This window comes from Prinia subflava, chromosome 6 (genome assembly GCF_021018805.1).
Source record: "Prinia subflava isolate CZ2003 ecotype Zambia chromosome 6, Cam_Psub_1.2, whole genome shotgun sequence".
Classification (NCBI taxonomy): domain Eukaryota; kingdom Metazoa; phylum Chordata; class Aves; order Passeriformes; family Cisticolidae; genus Prinia; species Prinia subflava.
Genome location: NC_086252.1, coordinates 10,116,266 through 10,139,574, shown reverse-complemented (window position 1 = coordinate 10,139,574; position 23,309 = coordinate 10,116,266). Strand labels below are relative to the sequence as shown.

General features: G+C 58.1%; 4 protein-coding genes across 7 annotated transcripts in view; 2 read left to right on the top strand and 2 right to left on the bottom strand.

The window, feature by feature from the left end:
• The first annotated feature begins 2,334 nt into the window (after positions 1-2,334).
• Positions 2,335-7,231, top strand: LOC134551985 (maestro heat-like repeat-containing protein family member 6). Its single transcript, XM_063400158.1, has 12 exons — positions 2,335-2,788; positions 2,972-3,592; positions 3,841-4,028; positions 4,127-4,264; positions 4,527-4,641; positions 4,778-4,915; positions 5,132-5,308; positions 5,439-5,594; positions 5,755-5,856; positions 6,245-6,347; positions 6,540-6,599; positions 6,908-7,231. The coding sequence occupies exons 2-12, from the start codon at positions 3,458-3,460 to the stop codon at positions 7,102-7,104; spliced, it is 1,509 nt and encodes a 502-aa protein (XP_063256228.1). The 5' UTR covers positions 2,335-2,788; positions 2,972-3,457; the 3' UTR covers positions 7,105-7,231.
• A 2,591-nt stretch (positions 7,232-9,822) lies between these two features.
• On the top strand, positions 9,823-17,086 carry LOC134551984 (maestro heat-like repeat-containing protein family member 6). Its single transcript, XM_063400157.1, has 13 exons — positions 9,823-10,438; positions 10,692-10,756; positions 10,851-11,003; positions 11,180-11,328; positions 11,608-11,755; positions 11,985-12,400; positions 12,662-12,776; positions 12,913-13,050; positions 13,303-13,479; positions 13,603-13,758; positions 13,919-14,020; positions 14,409-14,655; positions 14,897-17,086. Exons 1-13 carry the CDS (start codon positions 10,333-10,335, stop codon positions 15,100-15,102), a joined length of 2,178 nt encoding a protein of 725 aa, XP_063256227.1. The 5' UTR covers positions 9,823-10,332; the 3' UTR covers positions 15,103-17,086.
• Positions 17,087-17,223: 137 nt separating this feature from the next.
• On the bottom strand, positions 17,224-19,703 carry RPE (ribulose-5-phosphate-3-epimerase). 2 transcript variants are annotated; one of them, XM_063400161.1, is made up of 6 exons: positions 19,534-19,703; positions 19,326-19,405; positions 19,110-19,249; positions 18,405-18,539; positions 18,183-18,269; positions 17,224-17,793 (listed from the first exon to the last, which is right to left on the bottom strand). In XM_063400161.1, exons 1-6 carry the CDS (start codon positions 19,653-19,655, stop codon positions 17,671-17,673), a joined length of 687 nt encoding a protein of 228 aa, XP_063256231.1. In that variant the 5' UTR covers positions 19,656-19,703; the 3' UTR covers positions 17,224-17,670. The 2 variants fall into 2 exon arrangements, with proteins under 2 accessions (XP_063256231.1, XP_063256230.1); XM_063400160.1 differs by having other exon boundaries at positions 19,545-19,680.
• Positions 19,704-21,252: 1,549 nt separating this feature from the next.
• The window catches only part of UNC80 (unc-80 homolog, NALCN channel complex subunit), a 119,469-nt gene continuing 117,412 nt past the window's right edge, over positions 21,253-23,309 (bottom strand). For all 3 annotated transcript variants that reach the window (XM_063400155.1, XM_063400154.1, XM_063400156.1), the window contains one exon: positions 21,253-23,223. In XM_063400155.1, the coding sequence (XP_063256225.1) occupies positions 22,954-23,223 (270 nt within the window). In that variant the 3' untranslated portion in view covers positions 21,253-22,953. The remainder of the gene's footprint in view (positions 23,224-23,309) is intronic.

Here is a 23,309-nt window from a genome sequence, read left to right as displayed (position 1 = left end):
TGTCCCAATTTGGTGAAAAGCCTGACAAAAGAATGCGTCTTCTCTGCAGAAAAAGAACGCAGCTGATTTAAACACTCACAGATGAGGCCGGTTCTGCTCCTGGGTCTTTGTTCCCCGCGGTGCCTCTGGGGCTCTATGCAGAGCCCAGGTCAGCCCGTCCTCGGCAGGCTCCAGGAAATTCTCAGTCAAAGCCGCCATCAGCTTCTGGAGCTCTCCTTGCAGCACACTTCTGTCACTGCAGGAAAGAACAGCCCGGGTCAGAGGTGTGGGAAACGCCCGAATATAAAGAAACAAACAGCACGACCTGCTGGGGAATGGACTTGCTCTGCTGGGTTTCCTGCCCCTCCAGGTGTAGAGACGCCGAACCGCCTGCTTTAACAAGCTCCTTATCAGCAGGGATTATCAGGGAATCACAGGATGGTTCGAGTGGGAAGGGACTTCTAAGGATGGCGCCCAGAGCCCTCTAGTGGCCTTTTCCTTCTTTCACTAATTTCAATTAACACTGCAGTAACCAGGGGGTGAGGCCGTGGCACAGGTTCCACAGAGAAGCTGTGGCTGCCCCTGTGTCCCTGGAAGTGCCCAAGGCCAGGCTGGACAGGGCTTGGAACACCCTGGGATAGTGGAAGCTGTCCCTGCCCAGGGCCGGGGGTGGAATGGGGTGAGCTTGAAGGCCCCTTCCACAATTCAGCGATTCTGATGGTCTTGCTGAGGTCAGCCAGCCTGAGGAGCTGATGCAAATTCAGGCTAAAAGATGAGTGCTCATCATTTACTCTGTGTACACTATCTTGGCTGTTCCTTCACGCTGCTGGCACCATCATCAGAGACACACAAGAGGTTCTCTCATGCCAGTTATCCCCATCTTCTGCACTTCCCCACGTTCCTCCCACCTTCCCCAGGGAAAATTGCTGCTCGTGCCTGTCCATTCCCTTGCCCCGCAGGCACCCGCTTGTGTTTGGACATGAGCTGCTGGCCACAGCCAGACTGGCAGCAGCCACAGCACTGGGCATCAGACACTGGGCTGATGTTTCTGTGCAGAAAGCAAGGAAAACAGGCAGAAGAACAGAAGGAAACTTGGCAGTGTCTCTGTAAGAATCTCCTTGTCCTGTGGAAGTCGACAGTGGCTGGTGGGTTTGTGCTGCAGATAAGCACTGCCACGCCAAAATCCTTCCAGGAAGGAGCAACATGTGACAGACACCGAGTGTTGCCACCAATTGCTGCAGGTGCTCGTGCAGAAAGGAGCACAGCCCCGAGTGCACCAAGTTGGCTTTGGCTGCCCTGTGGCAGAGAAGTCCCCAGGGGCACAGGTGTGTGTGTCAGGACAGGGGCACCAGCACTGGCAGGGCTTGGGGGTGGCAGCTCTGCTTTGGCAGGGACTCTGCCACGCCTGTTGATGTCCGTGCTCCCTGGCCCCAGGGCTCAGAGCAGCATCGGTGCCCTGGGGCACACGCCCTCGTGTCTGTGTCACAGCCCTGTGTGTATGAGGGCCACCCGCCCCCGGCACGTGGCCCAAAGAGGCCGTGGCAGCGTCTGTGGAAGGTCCTTGTGCCCTTCCTGCTGCAGCTGCACCAGCAGCCCTGGGGGCTCCTTCTGCTGCCCCGAGCAGGCAGAGCAGAGCAGCACCTGCTGCTTGTTTGAGCCGTGCCCAACGTTCCTGTTGGGCTGTCCTTGACACTTGGGACCGTCTTCCTTGCAAGCTGGGCCAGCTTGGGTGGGGTGGGGGTGTGTCCCGGGGCTCTTTGTGACACAGGGCACCGTAGGCACCATGGCGTGGAAAGGGACAGGGTGTACAAGGGTGCCCCTTTGTGACACGCTGTGACATAGGTGCTGGCGGTGACACGGCCACGCCACAGTGCTTGGTGCACGCAGTGGGACAGCAGGGGACAGAGCAGCGCTGTGAGGAGCCCCCACACAGGCAACTCGTTCCTTGCTGACCCAGAGCTCTTCCAAGGTGTTACCTGTGCAGGTGACCTCGAGGCCAGGCTGCGGGCCTTGGTAAGCCAGAGCATTTTCAAAGCATCAGCCATCCCTGTGGCCGGTGCCCTCCAGGAGAGCCTGCAGGACTGACTGTCCTGTAGCCTTGCCAAGGCTTCTCTCTTGGAGGTGCCTTCAAGGAGTGACATGGAGCAGAAACCCCCCATTGTGCCCAAGCTGGCCCGGGTGGAGGAGGCTGGAGCTGCCTCAGCCCAGCAGCCTCAGGAGCTGGAGCACTTCCAGCTGCTGCAGGAAGGTGAGTGGCAGAGCTGGGCCACAGGGCTGGTGCCCAGAGCTAACCTTGCCCCATCCCGCCCCATCCCACCCCCCCATGGACAGGGCAGAAGAGAGGCTGGGGCTGGACCCCCTGGCAGCTCTGCTCCATCCCCGGGCCATCCCCTGGGTCTGTCCCTGCCTGGGGAGTGCAGGGCTGGGCTGTGTTCTCTGGCCTCTCCCATGGCCCCTCAGCTCTGGCTGCACTCGCTCTTTACCAGATGCAGGGAGGGACCGCACACAACAGCAGCACCCTGCCCATGGCCGCTTCCGCAGGGCAGCGCAGGTACCTGCAGCCACCCCACCTGCGCTGGGCCTGATGTCCCTGCCCAGCCCAGCACCATGCTTGGAGCACTCCATGGACTCTCCCTCTCTTCCTGCCCTTCTCCTGCAGCTGATCTGTGAATTCATCGTGTGCCTTGGGCAGGAAGACACCACTGGTGTGGACAGTGGGGTCTTGGCAGACTTTCACCTCTTCAGTGCTGAGACCAGTGCTGGCATGCTGGATTTGCTTGTGGACAAGGGTGTCTCCAGTGCAAAGCAAGTAAGCAGCCTGTGGCTAGGCCTTGATTGCCCCAGGAATCGTGTGGCACCTCAGGCTGCCTCTGCTGGGCTCCCTCAGCCTTTGAGGCGCAGCCCAAGGTGGTGGCAAGGGAAGCACTTGTCAGGGGAAGCTGGGCAAATGGCTGCTCTGGCAGCTCTCCAAGTCTCCCTGGGCCTTCTGCAGGTGCCAGGCATGGTGAAGTTCATCCACCGCTGGCTCACGGCCAATGAGTCTGCTGAGCACAGGCTGGACAAGTCCCTTCTGAAGCTGACCAAGGAATATCCCTCCAATGTGGTGATGACTCTCTTGCGTTGGGCCCCATCATGTGACAGGTAGAGCAGCCCCACCTGCCTTGAGGCCTTAGGCTTCACGGGCCCTGCCACCCTGGAGAGCCTGTCCCTGCTGACTGCCAGACAGGCAGAGACTTGCAGGGCTCTCTGGCTCCTGTGTTTTCCCGTGCTGCCATGTCAGCCCCTGAGCCTGCTGCCACGCTCTCTCCCTGCCCTTTCGGGGCCTGTACCAAGCTGGGCTGGCTGGGTGCTGCCAGCCAGGGGCAGTGGCACAGGCAGGGCTGACGGCCAGCGCAGGCCCCTGCAGCTGCCCAGGCCATGGTGCTGTGGCTGAGAGCCCCCTGAGACAGAGCTGTGACCCCGCAGAGCTGCCGCCGCCATGTGGAGGGCGATCATGACCACGAGTAGGACTGCAGAGCCGGCGCTGCTGCTGCTCCTCGGAGTGCTGAGCACCTGGCCAGTGGACAGCGTATACACCTCCGATGGTGACAACACTGATGTCTTTGCCCTGGCTGTGAGTTTCTGGAAGTGACCTTTGCTTGCAGCCAGGCCACCTGTCAAGCAGCTAGCTCTCTGTCCTCCCTCCATCTGCATCTCCCTGCCTCAGGCACTGGGCTCACACCTGGCTCAGGGGCAAGCTTCAGGGGCACCAGGCCAGGCGCTCCCCCTGGGTCTCCCCTGGCCTCTGCCTCGCATGCTGGGGCCCTGCCACATGGATATCTTGGCACTGAGTGTTGTCTCTGGGTGTTTTATTTTTTGCAGGCAACCGTGGCACTGTGGAGGATCTTTAGTCTGACCCGGTGCCCAGTGACAGTGTTGGAGTATTTCCCCCATCTCTTTCTGCGTCTGCTCTTCCAAATTTACATCAGCACACTGGATACGTCAGAGGAGGTCGATACCTTCTGGAAGGGATGCCAGGAGCAACATGGCCTTGCCACCGACCCCAACAGGTGCTCCATGCCAGTCCTCGCAGTGTCCCCAGGCCTCCCATGGCCCCAGGGCAGGAGCCAGTGCTCCCAGCATGACCTGGGCTTTGCTCTGCACACAGGTTTGCCTTGCACACCCTGAAGACCCTGCTCTGCCGACTGCAGTGTGAGCAGGTGGTGCTAGCCATGGAACGCAAGTGTGGCTGGGACACACTGCTTTGTGCTGGCACCCACCACTATGCAGTGGGTCTGCTGGCCAGGTGAGACCTCCTTCTCCTCACCACCCCCTCTCCCTTGTGCCCAGGACACCCCACACAGTCCCTGTGGTCATTGGCGGGAGGGCCTTGTCACCAAGGGATGGACAGGCAGACTGGAAAAGGCTGGGAGAGGAGGCTGCCCAGGAACAGCCGCCTTCCACAGCGCCCACAGGGTGCTCGGGAAAAGACCAGACCTCTGCGAGTCAGCCCTGGGAGAGCTGTGCCCACCCAGCTCAGCGGCAATGGTGCCTTTTCTCCCCTCCAGGGAGATGCGCCATGCCTCCATAATCTGGTGTTACAGCATTGCATACTGCCTCTTCGACCTATTCAGCACAGACATTTCAGACTGGGATCTGCCTGCCATGGCCTTCCTTGTGGAGGTGAGCCCCGTGGCCAGCGCTGCCTCGCTCAGCTGCCTCCCACCTCTCTGCCCTCTCACAGGATGGTGTAGAACTGCCCTGTGCACCTCTGAGCTCTGCCAGCTGGGCACCCCTGTCACTGCTCTGTGCCCTTCAGGTCCTGGAGTGCCTGGACTTCAATGAATGCGGTGACAGCATCCTGGAGATCATGGCAAGGCACCTGCAGAGCGAGTCCATGGAGATGCGTCGCCTGGTGCTCAGAGGCCTCGTGGCGCTCAGCAGAGACCCCTGGATGGTGAGGAGGCAGCAGCTGAAGCTGTGCTGGCAGCGTGGGGCTGGGGAAAGCAGCCCCTTGGGCTTGCCTGGGCTTTGGCAGCTGTGGCAGCTGCTCCCAGCTCTCCTGCGTTGCTGCTCAGGTGCCTGAGTGCCCCGAGGCAGGCCTTCGGCTTCGGGGCCCTGCAGCAGCAGCGTGGGGTTGCCCAGCTGGACACCAGCCTTGTGTTCCACACAGAGCGAAAGAATGAACAGCGTGACAGAAAGCCTTGGGCACCTACTGCGGGATGTGAACGAAGATATTGTTGAGATGACCCTTGTTATACTCAGCTTTCTGCTCTTGCACAAGGACCACACAATATCCAGCCCTATTGCCCTGCAGATAGCTGAGGCGCTCTGGCCACTCTTTGACAACGTAAGGCTCTGTGCCCCCAGCCACGGGCACTGGCTGCTGCCCGGAGGTGTGGTGCCCCATGGATTTCTGGGTCTGTACACAGGGGGGCCTGGAGCAGCTGATGTGGAGGGCTTTTGCTTCCTCCCAACAGGAGAACTGCCTCATCCTGCTACTTTCCATTCAACTCTTGGAAGAGGTGATGAAATCGGTAGTGGAAAAGGGAAAAAAGCACCTGAAGAGGCCTGTGACCCAGAGCCTGCTGCCACTCTTCTTCCATTGCCATGATGAGAACCGGCCTGTGGCAGAGGTGAGGACTCGTGGGCGCTGTGTCCCCGTGGGAGGGGGCTCGACTGTCCCCCAGCACCCTGGCACCTGACGGGCTCCAGCCTCCTGCTGGCCTTGGCACAGGGACACGGGTCCTGTGCCCCGGGCTGCGGTGCCATCTCTGCCTCTCTGCTGCCCTGCAGGCCTCTCGGCAAACGCTGCTGTTTGCTGTGAAATTCCTGAACAGGAGGTATCTGAAGCAGCTCCTGAAGACGGATCAGATGTGGAGGTTTGCCGAGTGCCTGGTAAGGACAGCCCGGAAGCCCCAGCCCCAGCCTAGAGAAGCCCACAATGCCCGGTCTGTAGGGCTGGCAGTGGTGGCCCCTGCCCGGTGCTGCACCCAGCGGCACCGGCCTGTGCCCCACACGCCGCTCCCTTGCCTGGGCTGTGTGGGCTCTTGGCCAGGCTCCTGTGGCCCCGAGCCGGGTGCCGATGGAGCCCCGGCCCAGCTGGGCTCTGCTGCGGGGCAGCACCGCCGCTCCCCGGGCCCTCTGCGCCCTCCACAGCCCGGCGCCAGCGGCTGCTGCCCGGGCCTCAGGGCCGTGCGGGCAGGGGAAGCAGCGCAGGGCTCTGCGAGCGCCCACACAAGGGCCAGAGCCCGCGCCCACCCTGCCCTTGTGCCGCTCTCTGCAGCTGGCTGAGGACAGGAGCCGAGTGCCGGACCACCTGCACCGGGCCCTGCCCTACCTGAGGAGCCCACAGGAGCCCGTGCGAGAGGCGGCCGTCAGGTTCATCGGTGAGCCACGAGCCTTCCTTCCCCGCCCCGCCGCAGCTCGGCCCCAGCCCCGCTCGCTGCCCCTGCAGCAGGCTCCGGGCGCGGCGCCGTGGAGCCCCGCCTGCCCTCGGGGCTGCTGCCGCCCTCCCGCAGCCGTGCCCGCCCCTGGGCAGCAGCATGCGGCAGGGCCCGGGACACGCTCTGTCTTGGCAGGGATGGCCGGGCGGTACCTGACACCGCAGCAGCACCAAGAGCTCCAGATCATCCGCAGGGGTGAGTGAGGCCTGCCGGTGGGAGCTGCGGCCCCTGCCCCGCCTGCCGAGGGCTCTGCTCCCCGTTCACAGCACTTCACACAGTTCAGGGGCCTGTGGGAGATTCGTGGCCGCTGATTCTTGTTGTAGGGCATGCTGTGATCACCTTCCAGCTGCTCCTTGTTGTCTCCTGCTCCTCCAGGCCATGGCAAGGGCTGGGTGGGATGGATGTGTCAGGAGGGTCCTGGGTGGGATGGACGTGTCAGGAGGGTCTTCCCAGGCACCCCCAGATGCAGGCTCTGATTGTGGCTCTGTTTCTCTCTCTTCCAGCCCTTCAGGACATGACAGATGACAGCAGCCCTGCCATCTCGTGCCTGGCACTTCAAACGCTGTACATCAACACAGCTGTACGGAGCATTCCCTCCTCCCGACTCCAGAGGATGCAAGACCAACTCCAGCAGCTCTGGAGGTTGCGGTATTCCCTGTATGGAGGTGGCTGCTTCTGCTGCAGCGCGATGGAGAACTGATCCGGGAGGCTGCATCTGCTGGAGCCACCTGCGCCTGCAGGGAACACCTCTCCTCTGCCAGCTCTTCCTTTCAGCCCAGTGTAGGAATGTTAAATTGCTGTTGTCATGCACAGAGGTCCAGGAGCTTTCTTTTGGTGCCCAGAGTCTTCAGGCGCACGGCGAAAAGAGGAAAAAGGGTGCTTGTGCTCAGCAAGGTGCCCAAGCATGCGGTGTGGAAGGGAAAGCGGCCAAAAACCCCTTGGCCTTTGGTGCTTCTGCTGAAGCCTTAAGGCTTGCGGCAGAGCGGGTGGGTTGAGGCCGGCCCTGCAGCAAGGATCCCTGAGAGGGGTCCCTGGAGATGGCCACCAGCCCTGTCCCAGCCTGGAAGCGCCATCTGTGTCGTGGCCATGTGTTGCTGGCTGGATTGCTGAGGGCTCTGGGCTGCCTCATGATCGGGCTCCTCTGGAGCTCCTTCAGCAGCCAGGCAGGCCTGAGGGAGGCCTGGAGGGGACAGGATGGAGGGAGGCCACGAGGGGATGCGGTGCTGCGAAGGGCTGACAGGAGAAGGCAGTGGGAAGGTGTGAGGGGAATGCACGTGGTGCTGGGTGGCGGGAGGCTATGACGGGACAGGAGGACTGCACTTGGATGGGCTGGTGGGAAGCCCTGAGCAATTGGGTGGCAGAAGCCATGAACAGCCCCCAGACAGCCCCATTCTTCCTGCCACACGGCTGCTCTGGCGCTTCCCCGACGCACCTCTCATGCCTGCGGCAGAAGGCCTTGAGGCTGAGCCTCAGCGGGACGGTGGGGACATCCCCGAGGTGCCCAGGCTGCTTTGGCTAGGGACAAAGAGGGCAAGCAGGCCCTGCTGGGGCACGGCCACTGGCTGCTGCTGGCCAGGGCCAGTGGGCAGAGGCAGGGCTGCTGCTCAGCCGGGCTCCCCACAGCTGCCCAGGCCACGGTGCTGTGTGGCTCAGAGCCCCCTGACACAGAGCTCGGGGCCCACACAGCTGCTGCCACCATGGCAAGAGCAACATCTCACGGAGCTGGCCTGCCGAGTTGCTGCTGTCCACGTGGCTCTGGAAACCAGAGAAAAAGCACCAGAGTGTGCATGGGAACAACAGGAGCCAGAAGGCTGTGCCTCCTCAGCAAGGCATCCACACCAGCTGAGATGCCAAAAGAGGGGATGCTATGGGCACAATTTTACGTAGGTTGGCAGAAGGTGTCAGAAAAAGCGGTCACCATGGCTTTCTCTGGAATTCCCAGCCTCACAGCAACGTTTGGCAGCTTCGGCTGCAGCCTGTCCCCCTGAGTGTCTTCAATGGCTGTGCTTGAAGGCAGACTCACCTTCCACACTTGTGTGGCCCAAGGCAGCAGCATTGCTGCCATCCTTACTGCAGTGGGACACAAGGCCTGAGCTGCAGCAGCTGACACTCTCCTCCAGTCAGACACCTGAAACAAAAGCACTAGGAGCCTCTAAACTCTAGACTTCCTGAGAACAAAGGGAGAAGCAGCAGATGCTGAAGAAAAGCAGCACTCGTGTGGCTGAGGTTCAGGGAGGGAGGGAAGGAAGCACTCTGGTGTCTGCTGAATACATGGCCCAGGTCACAAGCTGAGGCTCTGCTGATACGACGATTCTGCTCTGGTCTTGTTGAAGGCCATTCCCCACCAATGCAGGCCCTCTGTTCCTGGATCAAGCCTTGTGGAGCCGTGGGAACAAGTGTGTTCCATGCCCTTGGTGCAGCAGCAAGTGGCAGGAGATGTCTGCTTCCAGCACTTGTCTTGGCTGTTCCTTCACGCTGCTGGCACCATCATCAGAGACACACAAGAGGTTCTCTCATGCCAGAGTTATCCCCATCTTCTGCACTTCCCCACGTTCCTCCCACCTTCCCCAGGGAAAATTGCTGCTCGTGCCTGTCCATTCCCTTGCCCCGCAGGCACCCGCTTGTGTTTGGACATGAGCTGCTGGCCACAGCCAGACTGGCAGCAGCCACAGCACTGGGCATCAGACACTGGGCTGATGTTTCTGTGCAGAAAGCAAGGAAAACAGGCAGAAGAACAGAAGGAAACTTGGCAGTGTCTCTGTAAGAATCTCCTTGTCCTGTGGAAGTCGACAGTGGCTGGTGGGTTTGTGCTGCAGATAAGCACTGCCACGCCAAAATCCTTCCAGGAAGGAGCAACATGTGACAGACACCGAGTGTTGCCACCAATTGCTGCAGGTGCTCGTGCAGAAAGGAGCACAGCCCCGAGTGCACCAAGTTGGCTTTGGCTGCCCTGTGGCAGAGAAGTCCCCAGGGGCACAGGTGTGTGTGTCAGGACAGGGGCACCAGCACTGGCAGGGCTTGGGGGTGGCAGCTCTGCTTTGGCAGGGACTCTGCCACGCCTGTTGATGTCCGTGCTCCCTGGCCCCAGGGCTCAGAGCAGCATCGGTGCCCTGGGGCACACGCCCTCGTGTCTGTGTCACAGCCCTGTGTGTATGAGGGCCACCCGCCCCCGGCACGTGGCCCAAAGAGGCCGTGGCAGCGTCTGTGGAAGGTCCTTGTGCCCTTCCTGCTGCAGCTGCACCAGCAGCCCTGGGGGCTCCTTCTGCTGCCCCGAGCAGGCAGAGCAGAGCAGCACCTGCTGCTTGTTTGAGCCGTGCCCAACGTTCCTGTTGGGCTGTCCTTGACACTTGGGAACATCTTCCTTGCAAGCTGGGCCAGCTTGGGTGGGGTGGGGGTGTGTCCCGGGGCTCTTTGTGACACAGGGCACCGTAGGCACCGTGGCATGGAAAAGGACAGGGTGTACAAGGGTGCCCCTTTGTGACACGCTGTGACATAGGTGCTGGCGGTGACACGGCCACGCCACAGTGCTTGGTGCACGCAGTGGGACAGCACGGGACAGAGCAGCGCTGTGAGGAGCCCCCACACAGGCAACTTGTTCCTTGCTGACCCAGAGCTCTTCCAAGGCGTTACCTGTGCAGGTGACCTCGAGGCCAGCTGCCAGACTCAGTGACCCATAGCCTTCCCAAGGTTTCTCTTTTGCAGGTGTCCTCAAGGGCGGTCTGTAGGACTTGCTGACACAGAACCTTTACAAAATGTCTCCTGTCACTGTGGCGGGAGGCCTTGAGGGCAGACTGCAGGACTTCCTGTCCTGTAGCCTCCCCAAGGCTTCTCTGTTGTAGGTCCCTTTAGGGCAGAACTGCGGCACTTGCTGACCCAGAGCTTTTCCAAGTCATCTTTCCTGCAACTAGCCATCAATCCAGACACTGACATGGCAGAGAGACCCCCCAGCCTACCCAAGAATGTGGAAAAATTTCCTTGTGCTGCCTCAGCACAGCAACATAATGAGAAGGAGCAGTTACAGCTGCTGCAGAAGGGTGAGTGGCAGAGCTGGGCCACAGGGCTGGTGCCTGCAGCCAGCCTGGCCCTGCCCCATCCCGTCCCGTCCTGTCCCGTCCCACATGCCCATGGATAGGGCAGAAGAGAGGCTGGGGCTGGACTCCCTGGCAGCCGTGCTCCATCCCCGGGCCATCCCCTGGGTCTGTCCCTGCCTGGGGAGCGCAGGGCTGGGCTGTGTTCTCTGGCCTCTCCTGCAGCTCTTCAGCTCTGGCTGCCCTTGCTCTTTGCCAGATGCAAGGAAGGACCGGGCTAAACAGCAGGACCCTGCCCGTAGCTGCTGGCACTCTATAGGCCAGGTACGGAGAGCCATCCCCACCTTCCCAGCTGAGCATCTCCACTGGAGCACTCAGTGGATCATCCCTCTCTTCCCTATTGTTCCTTCTTTTGCAGATATTTACGAACATGACAGGCACCTGGTATCGAGAGATGATCACCACGTTGACCAAGGGTGTGGCAGAGCCTGAATCCACACACACTGAGAGCATAGCTCCTGCTCCCAGCCTGGATCTTTTTGGGGACAGAGTTGTCTCCAGTCCGAGTCAAGTAAGCAGCCTGTGGCCTGGATGTCCCCAGGAACTGCGTGGCACCTCAAGCCAGTTCCACTGGGCCTCCTCAGTTTTGAGTTCAGCCCAGTGTGGTGGGAAGGGCAGCACTTCTTGGGGGAAGCTGGGGAAGTTGCCCTCTCTGGCAGCTCTCCAGTCTCCCTGTGCCTTCTGCAGGTGGCAGGCTTTGTTAGGAACATGCACCAGAGGTTCATGTCTGAGGAGGCTCCAGAGGACAGGCTGTTCATGGACCTCCTGAGGCTGACTGATGCACACCCCAATGACGTTGCAGTGACCCTACTGCGCTGTGCCCCATCGTGTGACAGGTACAGGACCCACCCGCCTTGAGGGCTCAGGTCTAAGCAGCCTGTAGGGCCCATCACCCTGTACAGCCAGTCCAATGGGGTCTGCAAGAGAGGCAGAGAGTTCCAGGAGCCACTGGACCCTTCTTTTTCCCAGCCCTGGCTTGTCAGCCTCTAAGCCTCCTGCCATGCTCCCTCCCTACCCTGCCCTCAGGGCATTGTGGCTCTGTCATCTGGGCCCTTGTGCTGCCCTGGCCTTGGTGCTCTGGCTGAGGCCCCCCTGACACACCTCTGGTCCTGCAGAGGGGCTGCAATCATGTGGAAGACCATAGCCTCATCAGCAGCAACAGTGAACAAGGTGCTGCCAACACTGCTCTGTGTGATGGAGGACTGGCCACTGCGCAAAATGTACACCTCCGATGGGGACAATAAGGATATCTTTGCCCTGGCTGTGAGTTTCTGGAACTGGCCTTTGCTTGCACCCAGGTTGCCTCTCCATCGTCTCCCCCACTGCAATGCATCTCCCTGCCTCAGGTGCTGGGCTGACACCTAGGTCAGGGGCAAGGTTCAGGGGCACCAGGCCGGCTGCTCCCCCTGGGTCTCCCCTGGCCTGTCCCTCGTATGCTCAGGCCCTGCCACTCGGCACTGAGCTCTGTCTCTGGGTGGTTTATCCTTTGCAGGCAACCAGGGTGGTTTGGGAGATTCTCCGCCTGCCCTGGTGCCCGGAGCCATTTATTGAATATTCCCCCCATCTCGTCATGGCTCTGCTCTTCCAAGTTTTCATCAGTACAGAGCAGATGACAGAGGATATCAATACTTTCTGGAGGAGATGTCAGGAGGAACAGGACCTTCCCACCAGCATCAACAGGTGCTCCACACCAGGCCTCCTGTCACGCCCACGTCCCCCGGGGCTGAGGCCTGGGCTCGCAGCATCACCTGGGCTGTGCTCTGCACACAGGTTTGCAGTAAACACTTTGAAGGCCCTGTTCTACCATCTGCAGTGCATGGATTTACTGGTGGCAATGGAACGCAAGTGTGGCTGGGACACGCTTCTCTACGCTGACAGCCACCACTATGCAGTGGGTCTGCTGGCCAGGTGAGACCTCCTTCTCCCTGCTGCCCCTGTCCCTTGTGCCCAGGGTGCCCCACACAGTCCCTGTGGTTGTGGGTGAGAGGGCCTTGTCACCAAGGGATGGACAGGCAGACTGGAAAAGGCTAGGAGAGGAGGCTGCCCAGGAACAGCCGCCTTCCACAGCGCCCACAGGGTGCTCGGGAAAAGACCAGACCTCTGCGAGTCAGCCCTGGGAGAGCTGTGCCCACCCGGCTCAGCGGCAATGGTGCCTTTTCTCCCCTCCAGGGAGATGCACCGTATCTCCACACCCTTTTGTTGCTGCATTGCACTCCGCCTGGTCAGGCTACTCAGCAGAGAGGAGCCACACTGGGATCTGCCTGCCATGGCCTTCCTTGTGGAGGTGAGCCCCATGGCCAGTGCTGCCTCGCTCAGCTGCCTCCCACCTCTCTGCCCTCTCACAGGATGGTGCAGAACTGCCCTGTGCACCTCTGAGCTCTGCCAGCTGGGCACCCCTGTCACTGCTCTGTGCCCTTCAGGTCCTGGAGTGCCTGGACTTCAATGAATGCGGTGACAGCATCCTGGAGATCATGACAAGGCACCTGCAGAGCGAGTCCATGGAGATGCGTCGCCTGGTGCTCAGAGGCCTCGTGGTGCTCAGCAGAGACCCCTCGATGGTGAGAAGGAGGCAGCAGCTGAAGCTGTGCTGGCAGTGTGGGGCTGGGGAAAGCAGCCCCTTGGGCTTGCCTGGGCTTTGGCAGCTGTGGCAGCTGCTCCCAGCTCTCCTGCGTCGCTGCTTAGCTGCCCGAGTGCCCTGGGGCAGGCCTTAGACCTCGGGGCCCTGCAGCAGCAGTGTGGGGTTGCACCACTGGAGCGGTGTTGGCAGTGCAGCTGTTCATGGATTCACACCACAGCCTTGTGTTCCACAGGCCAGAAAAATGTGCAACCTGTCTGAAAACCTTGTGGAGCTCCTGACGAATGAGGATGTAGATGTGGTCAGGATGACCCTCTCTGTGTTCCTGAACTTACTCCTAAACAAAGATATCCTAGTATCCAGCCCCACAGCCCCAAAACTGGCAGAGGCACTCCGGCCACTCTTTGACAACGTAAGGCTCTGTGCCCCCAGCCACGGGCACTGGGTGCTGCCCGGAGGTGTGGCCACATGGATTTCTGGGCCTGTACACAGGGGGGCCTGGAGAATCCAGTGCTGAGTTTTTCCTTTCCGACAGGACAATACAGAGGTGCAGCTGCTCTCCATTCACCTCTACAAAGAAATGATGGAATCGGTAGTGGAAAAGGGAAAAAAGCACCTGAAGAGGCCTGTGACCCAGAGCCTGCTGCCACTCTTCTTCCATTGCCACGATGAGAATCGGCCTGTGGCAGAGGTGAGGACTCGTGGGCGCTGTGTCCCCGTGGGAGGGGGCTCGACTGTCCCCCAGCACCCTGGCACCTGACGGGCTCCAGCCTCCTGCTGGCCTTGGCACAGGGACACGGGTCCTGTGCCCCGGGCTGCGGTGCCATCTCTGCCTCTCTGCTGCGCTGCAGGCCTCTCGGCAAACGCTGCTGTCTGCTGTGAAATTCCTGAAGAGGAGGGATCTGAAGCAGCTGCTAAAGATGGAGGATCCATGGAGCTTCGGCGAGCATGTGGTAAGGACAGCCTGGCAGCCCCAGCCCCAGCCTGGAGAAGCCCACAATGCCCGGTCTGTAGGGCTGGCAGCAGTGGCCCCTGCCCGGTGCTGCACCCAGCGGCACCGGCCTGTGCCCCACACGCCGCTGCCTTGCCTGGGCTGTGCGGGCTCTTGGCCAGGCTCCTGTGGCCCCGAGCCGGGTGCTGATGGAGCCCCGGCCCAGCTGGGCTCTGCTGCGGGGCAGCACCGCCGCTCCCCGGGCCCTCTGCGCCCTCCACAGCCCGGCGCCAGCGGCTGCTGCCCGGGCCTCAGGGCCGTGCGGGCAGGGGAAGCAGCGCAGGGCTCTGCGAGCGCCCACACAAGGGCCAGAGCCCGCGCCCACCCTGCCCTTGTGCCGCTCTCTGCAGCTGGCTGAGGACAGGAGCCGCGCTCCCGAGAACCTGCGGGTGGCCCTGCCCTACCTGGAGAGCCCGCAGGAGCCCGTGCGAGAGGCGGCCATCAGGTGCATCGGTGAGCCACCAGCCCGGGGTTTGGTTCCTCCCTGCCCCAGTGCAGCAGGATCCCGGCCAGGGGCCGTGACCGGCTCTGTGTTCCCAGGGATCGCCGGGATGCTCATGAGGGGGCAGCCCCAGGAGCTGCATCTCATCTGTGAGGGTGAGTGGGGCCGGCGGGGTCTCAGCGGAACTGGCAGGGGAAGGTGCAGAGGGCTCCACTCCTTGTGCGGACGAGGGCAGCGTGGGGAGAGCACGGAGACATTTCAGGGGTCTGGGGGGGGTTCATGGGCAGCACCTTCCAACTGATCCTGCCGTCTCCTGCTTCCTCCGGGCCATGGCAAGACCTGGGGGGGCCGGTCCTTTCAGGAGGTTTCCTCACTCTGACTGTGGGTCTGTTTCAGCCCTTCAAGCCCTTAGCACAGATGACAGCCCCTCCAACACAAACGTGATAGTTCAAGTCATGTTAGATGAAAGAGCTGCAGTACTAAATTCATCTTCTGGATCAAAACAACCAGGACAGCACCAGAGCCTGTGCAGGAGGCGATCCCCTGGAGAGCACAGGAGACCAGCTGGAGCTGTAGGCACAGCTGATGCTGGGCACTTCTGAGCTTGCTTGGAGGGCCGGGCAGCTCCTGGCCTTTGCTTCCCCTCCTTACTGGTCGCTCCCTGCAGCCCTCAGACCCTGCCTCTTCCCTTCCCTTCTCCCTCTTCCCTCTTCCCCAGCTCATCCCTCTGCTTTGCTTTCCATAAATAAACATTTCAGCTTCTTCACCATAGCTGTATCTTTGTGGAGCTGAAGTGGAGCACACCTGAGCCCTGGAGCCCACGGGCCCTGTCGTGCTGTTCTTCTCTGCACTGCGTTTTGTGCAGGAGGAACAAGGGCAGAGCAGGCTGGAAAGGTCCCTGCCCCGAAGGTCGTTTCACAGCATTGTGGAGTTAAAGGTCTTGCTGAGCACACTGAAGGTCAGCAGCAGGATAAGATCCTGGATTTTACAAGAGCAAACTTCAGTATCTTCGGAATCCAGCTGCGAGGGGAAGCATCCACTCAGGGCAGAGCTTGGGATACTGGAAGCTATTCAAGAATAGCTTCCTTGAAAGCACAAAGTGCCCCTTTTCCCTACAAAGGGAAAGGAAGAGGGCAGAAACTGAAACGTTTCATCCTAAGCATGAAAGAACAAGAATCACTCATTACTGTGATTTCATGGGCACGGTCACCAACAGATTTAACCTTAGATGTGTAAAAGCTGCTGCAGCAGGAGTCACCTGCATAAACCCACCTGGGTGGGATTCACACAGAAGCAACTAAGTAATTTTACTTTTGATTGTAACATCTCTCCCTCAAGACACCTAACCCAAGAGTCAATGCAAGTGCAAACTTACCCTTAAAACAATTACAAAATGGCTACAACCTGTGAACAGAGAACATACCCTAAGGTTCCACAAAGCTTAGTACTGTCAATTAACCAGCACAATTTGGATGTCACCCCCAAACTAATTAGGAAAAAAGCAGAAATAGATTGCCCTTTCAATCCAGCTTGCACCCAACTGCAGGAGGTTAGTACACTTCAGCTGTTGTCCTGCTTTCACCAGCATGAAAGGCCAGACTCCACATCATGAACTAGCATTTTCATTGCAGCTGGTGCCTGTCCAGCCTGCATTTTAGCTACCACAGCCACGGCTGTTTGTCCATGCACACTGAACTCTACGCTGGTTCTTTCCAGAAGCATGGGTAAGCCACTCTAACACACACCCAGCAGCCCAGGGAATATAACCATTCACAGCCAAGCTTGCTTTTGGCAAACCTCTTTGAAATACCTCTCAGTACCATGGGTCCAGACAAGTCCACATGCGCCAGTTCCCAAACAGGGTTGCAGGTGGAAACAGGAAGCAATGTTTGTTCACCTAAACCCCAATTAACCATGCAGAAAAACTGTGGCACTTCAACTATCTGAGATGCTTGTCTGGAATAGCCTTAGCTCCTGCTGCTTACCAAGGGCAGTGGCTCAGCAGGGCGGCACCAGCTCCAGCACTGCCTCAGCAGCTGCTGCAGAGAACAGAGCCCTGTGGAAACGGCCCAGCTGCACCTGCTGAGCCTCCTGGCCTGGCCCCAGGGCAGCAGACTGTTTGCAACCCTCCTGTAATTGCAGCTGGAAGGGGAAAACACCACACACAATACCATGAAATACGTAAGAGCCAGCAATGCTAATCAGAGCCGTGGGAGACAGTCCTAATCAAAAACAGCCTGCTCAGTCTTCCAATAGTGCACTGAACTCACCTTTCATGTGCCCACACAGGCCAGGCCTGTGGACTGGTAACTGTCTGGCTTCACAAGCTGCTTTACAGCTCACCTCCAGGCATTCCAACCTACATATCTCTTCAGCAGACGCCCTTTCTGTACGTTACCATCTTAGTCATTTACTCACAGATATGTACTTATCTGAGGAGTATTAAAGCAACATTCTTCTGAAGAATTCCATCACTTCCAGGAATTTCAGACACAGCTGTCTTAACTGGCTATTTGAAAGGTGAGAAGATATTCCCCACCTTGTGATGTGGTAAAGATGCTGCACTGAGTCACTTGGTGCTGGATTTCTATAGGCCGAGTACTTCCAATGCAATAGAGGCAAAGGACAGGAACATTTCTACCATCACTGGGATTTTTTTTAGGCCTCCTAAGCTGCATTTTCCCAAAACTTACTCCTAAAGCCACTCATTTATGACAGTCAGCTTAAAGAACTTAACACACCAAGGAAGGGGTGTTTAATGCAGTAGTGGAAAAGTTTTGTAGGAATGCACAGATCAAATGACAAAATACAGACAGCAGAAGGCAGTTTGATTAAGAGTCTTCCACAAGAGAGATTCTTGTGGCGAGGCTACAGTCTTCTAGCAAGCAACAAACTGACTGCGGTTCAACCCAGTCAGCACGAGAGGCTGTGCCACAAAATCAGCCTCCACAGAATCAAGAGACAGGTTCAAACCATTGCATTTCCAACCCTGAAAGACAGGCAGAATGTTTGCCACTGCTGCTTGCTTCACTGCAAGGAATAGTGAAGGAATAGTCCCCGCGTTCAGCAGCAAGAAGCTCCTGCAGTCGGTGTTCATCCAGCCCTCGCCGAGGCACGAGAGAAGGGTTCTCCACGTGCTCAGAGCCTTTGGAACACACCCTGGGCAGGTCTCATCGATCCAGGCTGCGCTTCTGGGCCGCCTCTGAGCACACGTTCCTGAGCAGGTTGATCACAGACCTTGGGTCTGTGCTCTTCATGATGGCGCTGCCGGACACGATCATATTGGCCCCCGCCTGCAAGACACGGAGCCCTGCCCCGTCACAGGACACAGCCACTGCCCACAGCTAACTCAGAGACTGCAGGCTCTGAGCTCCTGCCTGCTGTGCAGCTGGGGGTACCCATACCCCCAACTGCAACCCCAAACCAAGCTCAGAAAACACAGCTCTGCCCCAAAGACGGACTTTCCTCATCACACTGCTCCTATTTACACCAGCATAAAAGAAACAAACTTCTTTAGCTTATTTTAAAATAGCCACTACTTTAAAAAAGGGACAAGGTTAGGCCTCAAAGAGATTTTGGTACTACACGTGTTTTACAGTTCCCTCTGAAAAGTAAAAATTTCTCCTAAGCTTTAAGTGCCTCACACGCTGAGTGAGAATGCTGCTCTGCTGCACCCCCTTACCTCTGCGCACTTATGGATGGTGTCAGGCCCAACTCCTCCATCCACTTCTATATCCAAGGAGGGGAACTGTGTCCTCAGCCACTGAACCTGAGGAACCAGACAAAAAGGTGAGCACTGAGCTGCCACCCTACAGCTCCTCGTACAGCCAGATAAGGTTTATCTACTTCTCCACTGTTCATGGGCTTTCAGCTCAATAGATAATGAAAGAGAAACACAGTTTACCTTTGGCATCATGTCTTCCATAAATTTCTGTCCTCCGAAGCCAGGTTCTACCGTCATCACCAAGGCCATGTCTATCTGATTGGCCCAAGGTGCCAAGTGTTCAACTGTAGTGCCAGGCTTGATGGCCAAGCCCACCTGCAGGAAGGGAAGCCACATCCAAGTGCAGGATTAGTGCAGCTCAGGGCAAGGCTGGCCTGCGCTCAGTACAGTTTCCTAGGAAAGCAATTACGTGACTGTGCAAGGCAGGAAAGAATAGGCTTCTTTATTTAAGAATTCCAGATTTTCTTCACTAAAATCTAAGACTGACTTCTAGCACAGTGTGTTAGGGCTGCAAGTGCCAATCCTAGACCACTTGATGTGGCAACAATGAGTTTTTCATAAAATCTTGGAATCAAAATATCTTGGAAGGCATCTACAAGGCTCATCAAGGCCAACTCCTGGCCCTGCAGGGACACCCTGCCAATCCTACGCTGTGCCTGAGAGCGATGTCAAAACGTCCCTGGAGCTCTGGCAGCCTTGGGGCTCGGGCCACTCCCTGGGGAGCCTGTCCAGTGCCCAGCACCCTCTGGAGGAAGAGCCTTTTCCTGGTATCTGCCCCTGGTACAGCTGCAGGTCGTTCCCTGGGGTCCCATCCCTAGGCACCACAGAGAACCCACCAGCAAGGCAGCCGGTAGTCAGGCAGAGTGCAGCGTGTGCTCCCCTCACCTTCATCCCGTTCTCCCGAATGTCCTTTATCAGTGCCCCGGGGTTGTCCGTCGCTTCCAGATGGAAGGTGTACTGGTTCGCGCCGGCCACTGCCATGGGCTTCACCCACTGCTCCGGCGCGGCCACCATCATGTGCATGTCTGCAAGGGGACAGCGAGCGGGCAGCGGGCCGAGTCCCGCCGCCGGGGGACAGCGCCCGCAGCCCCCGGCCCTTACCGAAGAAGGGCTCCTGGCCCAGCCGCTTCCGCAGGCTCTCCACGACGGGGTGGCCGAAGGTGATGTTCGGGACGAAGTGTCTTGGGGCCGAAGAGAGAGACGCGCCCGCCCGCAGGTTACCCCGTGCGGGCCGGGCCGGGCCGGGCGGGCCGCGCCGCCCGCCCCCCGCGCCGCCGGCCCGGCCGCTCCCGCCCGTCCCCGGCGTTACCCGTCCATTACATCCAGGTGCAGGTAGTCGGCCCCGCAGTCCAGCATGCGGCTGCACTCGGCGCCCAGCGCCGCCAGGTCGCTGTTGAGGATGGAGGGACCGATCCGACACCCCGACGCCATGGCTGCGGCCGCGGCTGCTGCCGGGACGGGCAGGGCCGGGCCGGGGGCAGGGCCGGGGGCGGTGTCCCCGCCATCTTGGGGCCGCCGCTCCGCCCTCCCGGCCGCGCTGACGCAGCACAAGCCGCGCCCTCGGTCCCAAACTGGCGGAAATAACACAAATAACCCCTGTGTGGGTGATGTAAAGCTCCCAAGAAGTGTATTTTGTACCCCCAAAGCACAGCTGCAGCCCCGCGCAGAGCCGGTGTCACAGCCCAGAGCCGCGGCACCCCGGCCACGCCCGGGAGCAGCTGGGTAAACATTAACCAGCGCTGTCGGTATCCCGGAACAAAACCGCGTACCCAAACCCTTCAGAGCGCCACAGACCGACCGCGTTACGCAAGAGGCTCACACACAGAACTCTGTCCTTTGCCGTCGGTCCTTTGTATTTAATCCTCGGGACAAGGTTTGCATAAAATGCTGAGGCAACGGGAGCGACTGACACGCGGACGAGACAGGCACGGCCGGACACTGCTGAACACGACATGCGCTTAAGGCGTCTAACACTATGTAAAGCAGCATCGTTTGTCTTCACAGCAGAAACAACACGGTTCTGGGACAGAGATACTGGAGGAAAGCACAAACCAGCTGAAGAACTTCGTATGCCGCTCATCAGGACGGCGTTAAACACCAGGGATATGACAGTACAGCATGGGAGGTCAGGCTGACCGCTGGCCTGTCTGTGCCATCTCTCGGCAGTCATCCCACAAAACCAAAGCCAGCTGCCCAGCCCCCTGGATAAAACTAAATCACACGTTACGGCCTTTATAAGTTGCATTGATTTCTAGTAGGGTAGACATTAAAAAGAGGCATTTCAGTCCCTGCTATGGCTTACTACTGCGGATTCACTTGTGACAGTGGAAACGTGAAAGGTATATACACTGAATTAAACGAAGTAAATCACAGTTACTTTGTCATCTCTAGAGTACTGCGGGAAGGCTTCTACTTTTCCTTAAGGAAGAAGCTTCCTCATTTTCTGCAGCAAAGGTCACTCCATAAAGCGCACCCTGAATTCTGCATGTGCTGTGTCCCAGCCGTTTCCTGGGCTCACATCTGAAGCTCTCCTCCCCTCAGACTGCTGGTGACCAAGCCTCCCTCGGCACTTGGAAGCGAAGCTGTGGGGTTTTTTCTCATTTGTGCGTCAGTGTTCATGATAAAGTTTAACGCCTGGAATTCAGCAATCTTGGAGAGCCTTCTGGGCTGGGAGCTAAGCTAAAGCAGCATCCTGCAGGTAGCTGGCACTGGCTCCAGGGCACTAAGGAGAGAAGAGGCAGTACAGCATCCTTTGAGCAGCAGAGGAAGGTTTGTTATCCAGGACAGTCGTGGGGATGCTGTCACCTCTCTTACAGGACCAGGTACCCTTTGGAGCTGCATTAGAGCCCCACCTGTACATTACACAGCCCCTTGTATGTGGGGGATAGAGGTGGTGCATTATAAAAATGGTTGCATTTTCAGCCCTGCTGTTCCCAAGACATGCTAACATTCTCCTTCTCTCCCCAGCAGAGTGCTCGCAGAGCGTGCTCAGCACCTGGGACAAAAATGGCTTTTGCTCTCTTCAGAGGTTTCATGTGAGTGAGTTCCCTGCCCGGACTGGTGTGCACAGCTCCTGCCAAATGTGCATTTGGCAAATGCCAGGCAGCACAGCCTGAGGCTGGGTGGGTTTGCAGGCTGGAACCTGCTGTGGGGTGTGGTGAATTGCCTCAGCCCAGGAAAAGCTGCGTGCTGCACACAGCAGCGAGGCAGCCTCCCCAGGGCAGCTCCTCAGCAGCTACGCAGAGCCCCTGAGGAGAGCCACAGTCCTTCCTTTGGGCATGGCTGGAGGGACATCCTTTCCCTCCTCAGTAAGGCTGCTTTATGATGTGTGTGTCCACACTGCGAGCCCTCAGGAGCCAAAGGGGGAATCAGCACATTTCAGATACTCTCAGGATGATCCAAAACACTTTCCTCTGCACAATAATGACATGATTATAAACTCCAGTTAGTCTAACATGAGCCAAAAAAGGCCGTGTATGATTCCCAAGGGCATCTTTGGGCACTGCTGATGATTTCATGGTTTGTTTCACAGCTATTTTGCAGTTTGCCTGTCAGCAGCTAATGGCTAAATTCACATTTCAGTGTAATTCCATGATGCTGCAGCAAAACCCCGTAACTCAGCTGTGACTTCGGCTGATCCCCCCAGGGATCTCCACCTTCTATAAATGTTATACATTTATCTACTACTTGCAGCCATGAACGTTACAGACATAAAATGGAACCTTTTAAAATACAATCTCAGCATGCCAAAAATAGATTCTTTCATCAAGGTTCTGCCCTGCAATATCCATCTTTTGTTTACAACGTACAGATATATTTTTATATATAGTAACATGAAAATACCATATATAAATATTTACTTTAAATCCCTCTACGTACATCCAACAGCATCAGGGGAGCAGCTGCTTGGGACCAGAAGGTCCACACATTCCAGGTGCAGTTTCTTGGAATTTTTTTGTTTAAACTGTGGAGGGGGATAGCTGAGTACATTAAAGCAGGACAGTGTGGGCTATTTATACCACCTGCAGACCACTCAGCCCCTGCCCAGCTGTGTCTGTGCACAGCACGTGCATTCCTGCTTATGGTATGCACTGTTTTTAGTTTTACAGAGCAAACATTTTTGTAGCACAAGGGCAATATTTTACAGAGTGGAGTGGAACTAACAGAAACAAGTCAACTCAACTGAAGTCTGCAGTGCCAAAAAAATAAAAAGTCCAATTGCTTTATGATGCTTATAGTAGCTCTGCCTGTTAGAAACAATGGTCCCCAGGCTTGAGAAAATCAAGCTTTAGAGTGGTACTTCCTGTGGGTGTTTTCACTGTTTTCAAGGTGTAAAAGCCTTGGATCCAGCTGCTGTGTAGCCCTCCTCTCAACAACACTACAAAAATAAATCTTGGGCACAGTCTCAGCAGAGACCTCTCTGTCTCCCACATTGCAGCAGCCCATGACCCAGAGGCTGCTGATCACAGTACACGGCTGCCAGGTCAGGCCTCTGTGGACCACATCTGCCTACACACCCTATCCTGAGAATTCTGTACAAATTCCTGGTGCCCGTGGCCCTGCCCTGAACTGAAGAGAGATCTCACAAACAGAAATTGGCCAGTCTACAGCAACTGGCTGATAGCTATTTCCTGCTTTAGGATAATAAAGTGCTCGTTTCAATGAGTTACTGTTTAGCAGGGAGAGGTTCACTTTTCCTTCCTCCCCGCTCTGCAGTCCTTCCCCGGAGTTACACGTGGGACTCGTCCAGATCCACGTCGGTCTCGCCCAGCTGCACGTGTGCGAAGCTGAAGCGGGCGGCCAGCAGGGGGTTCTCGGTGCCGCTGTCCTCGCTGATGTGCAGCACCGTGTCCCCGTGCTGCAGCAGGCTGCTGGTCTCCAGCCCCGCGAAGTCCTCGGGGTCGGACAGCGCCGCGGGCGGGCTGCTCTGCGCCGTGCCTGCCCGCGACTCCGCGCCCTCCTCGGTGTTCTTCTCCTCCTCAGCACAGAGTGCCGGGCTCTGCATTGAGGAGAGCTGCTGGTCAGGCTTGGAGGAAGCAGGGAGGGGGAAAGGAGAGGAAGGTCTATAAAGTATTTTCTCATTCA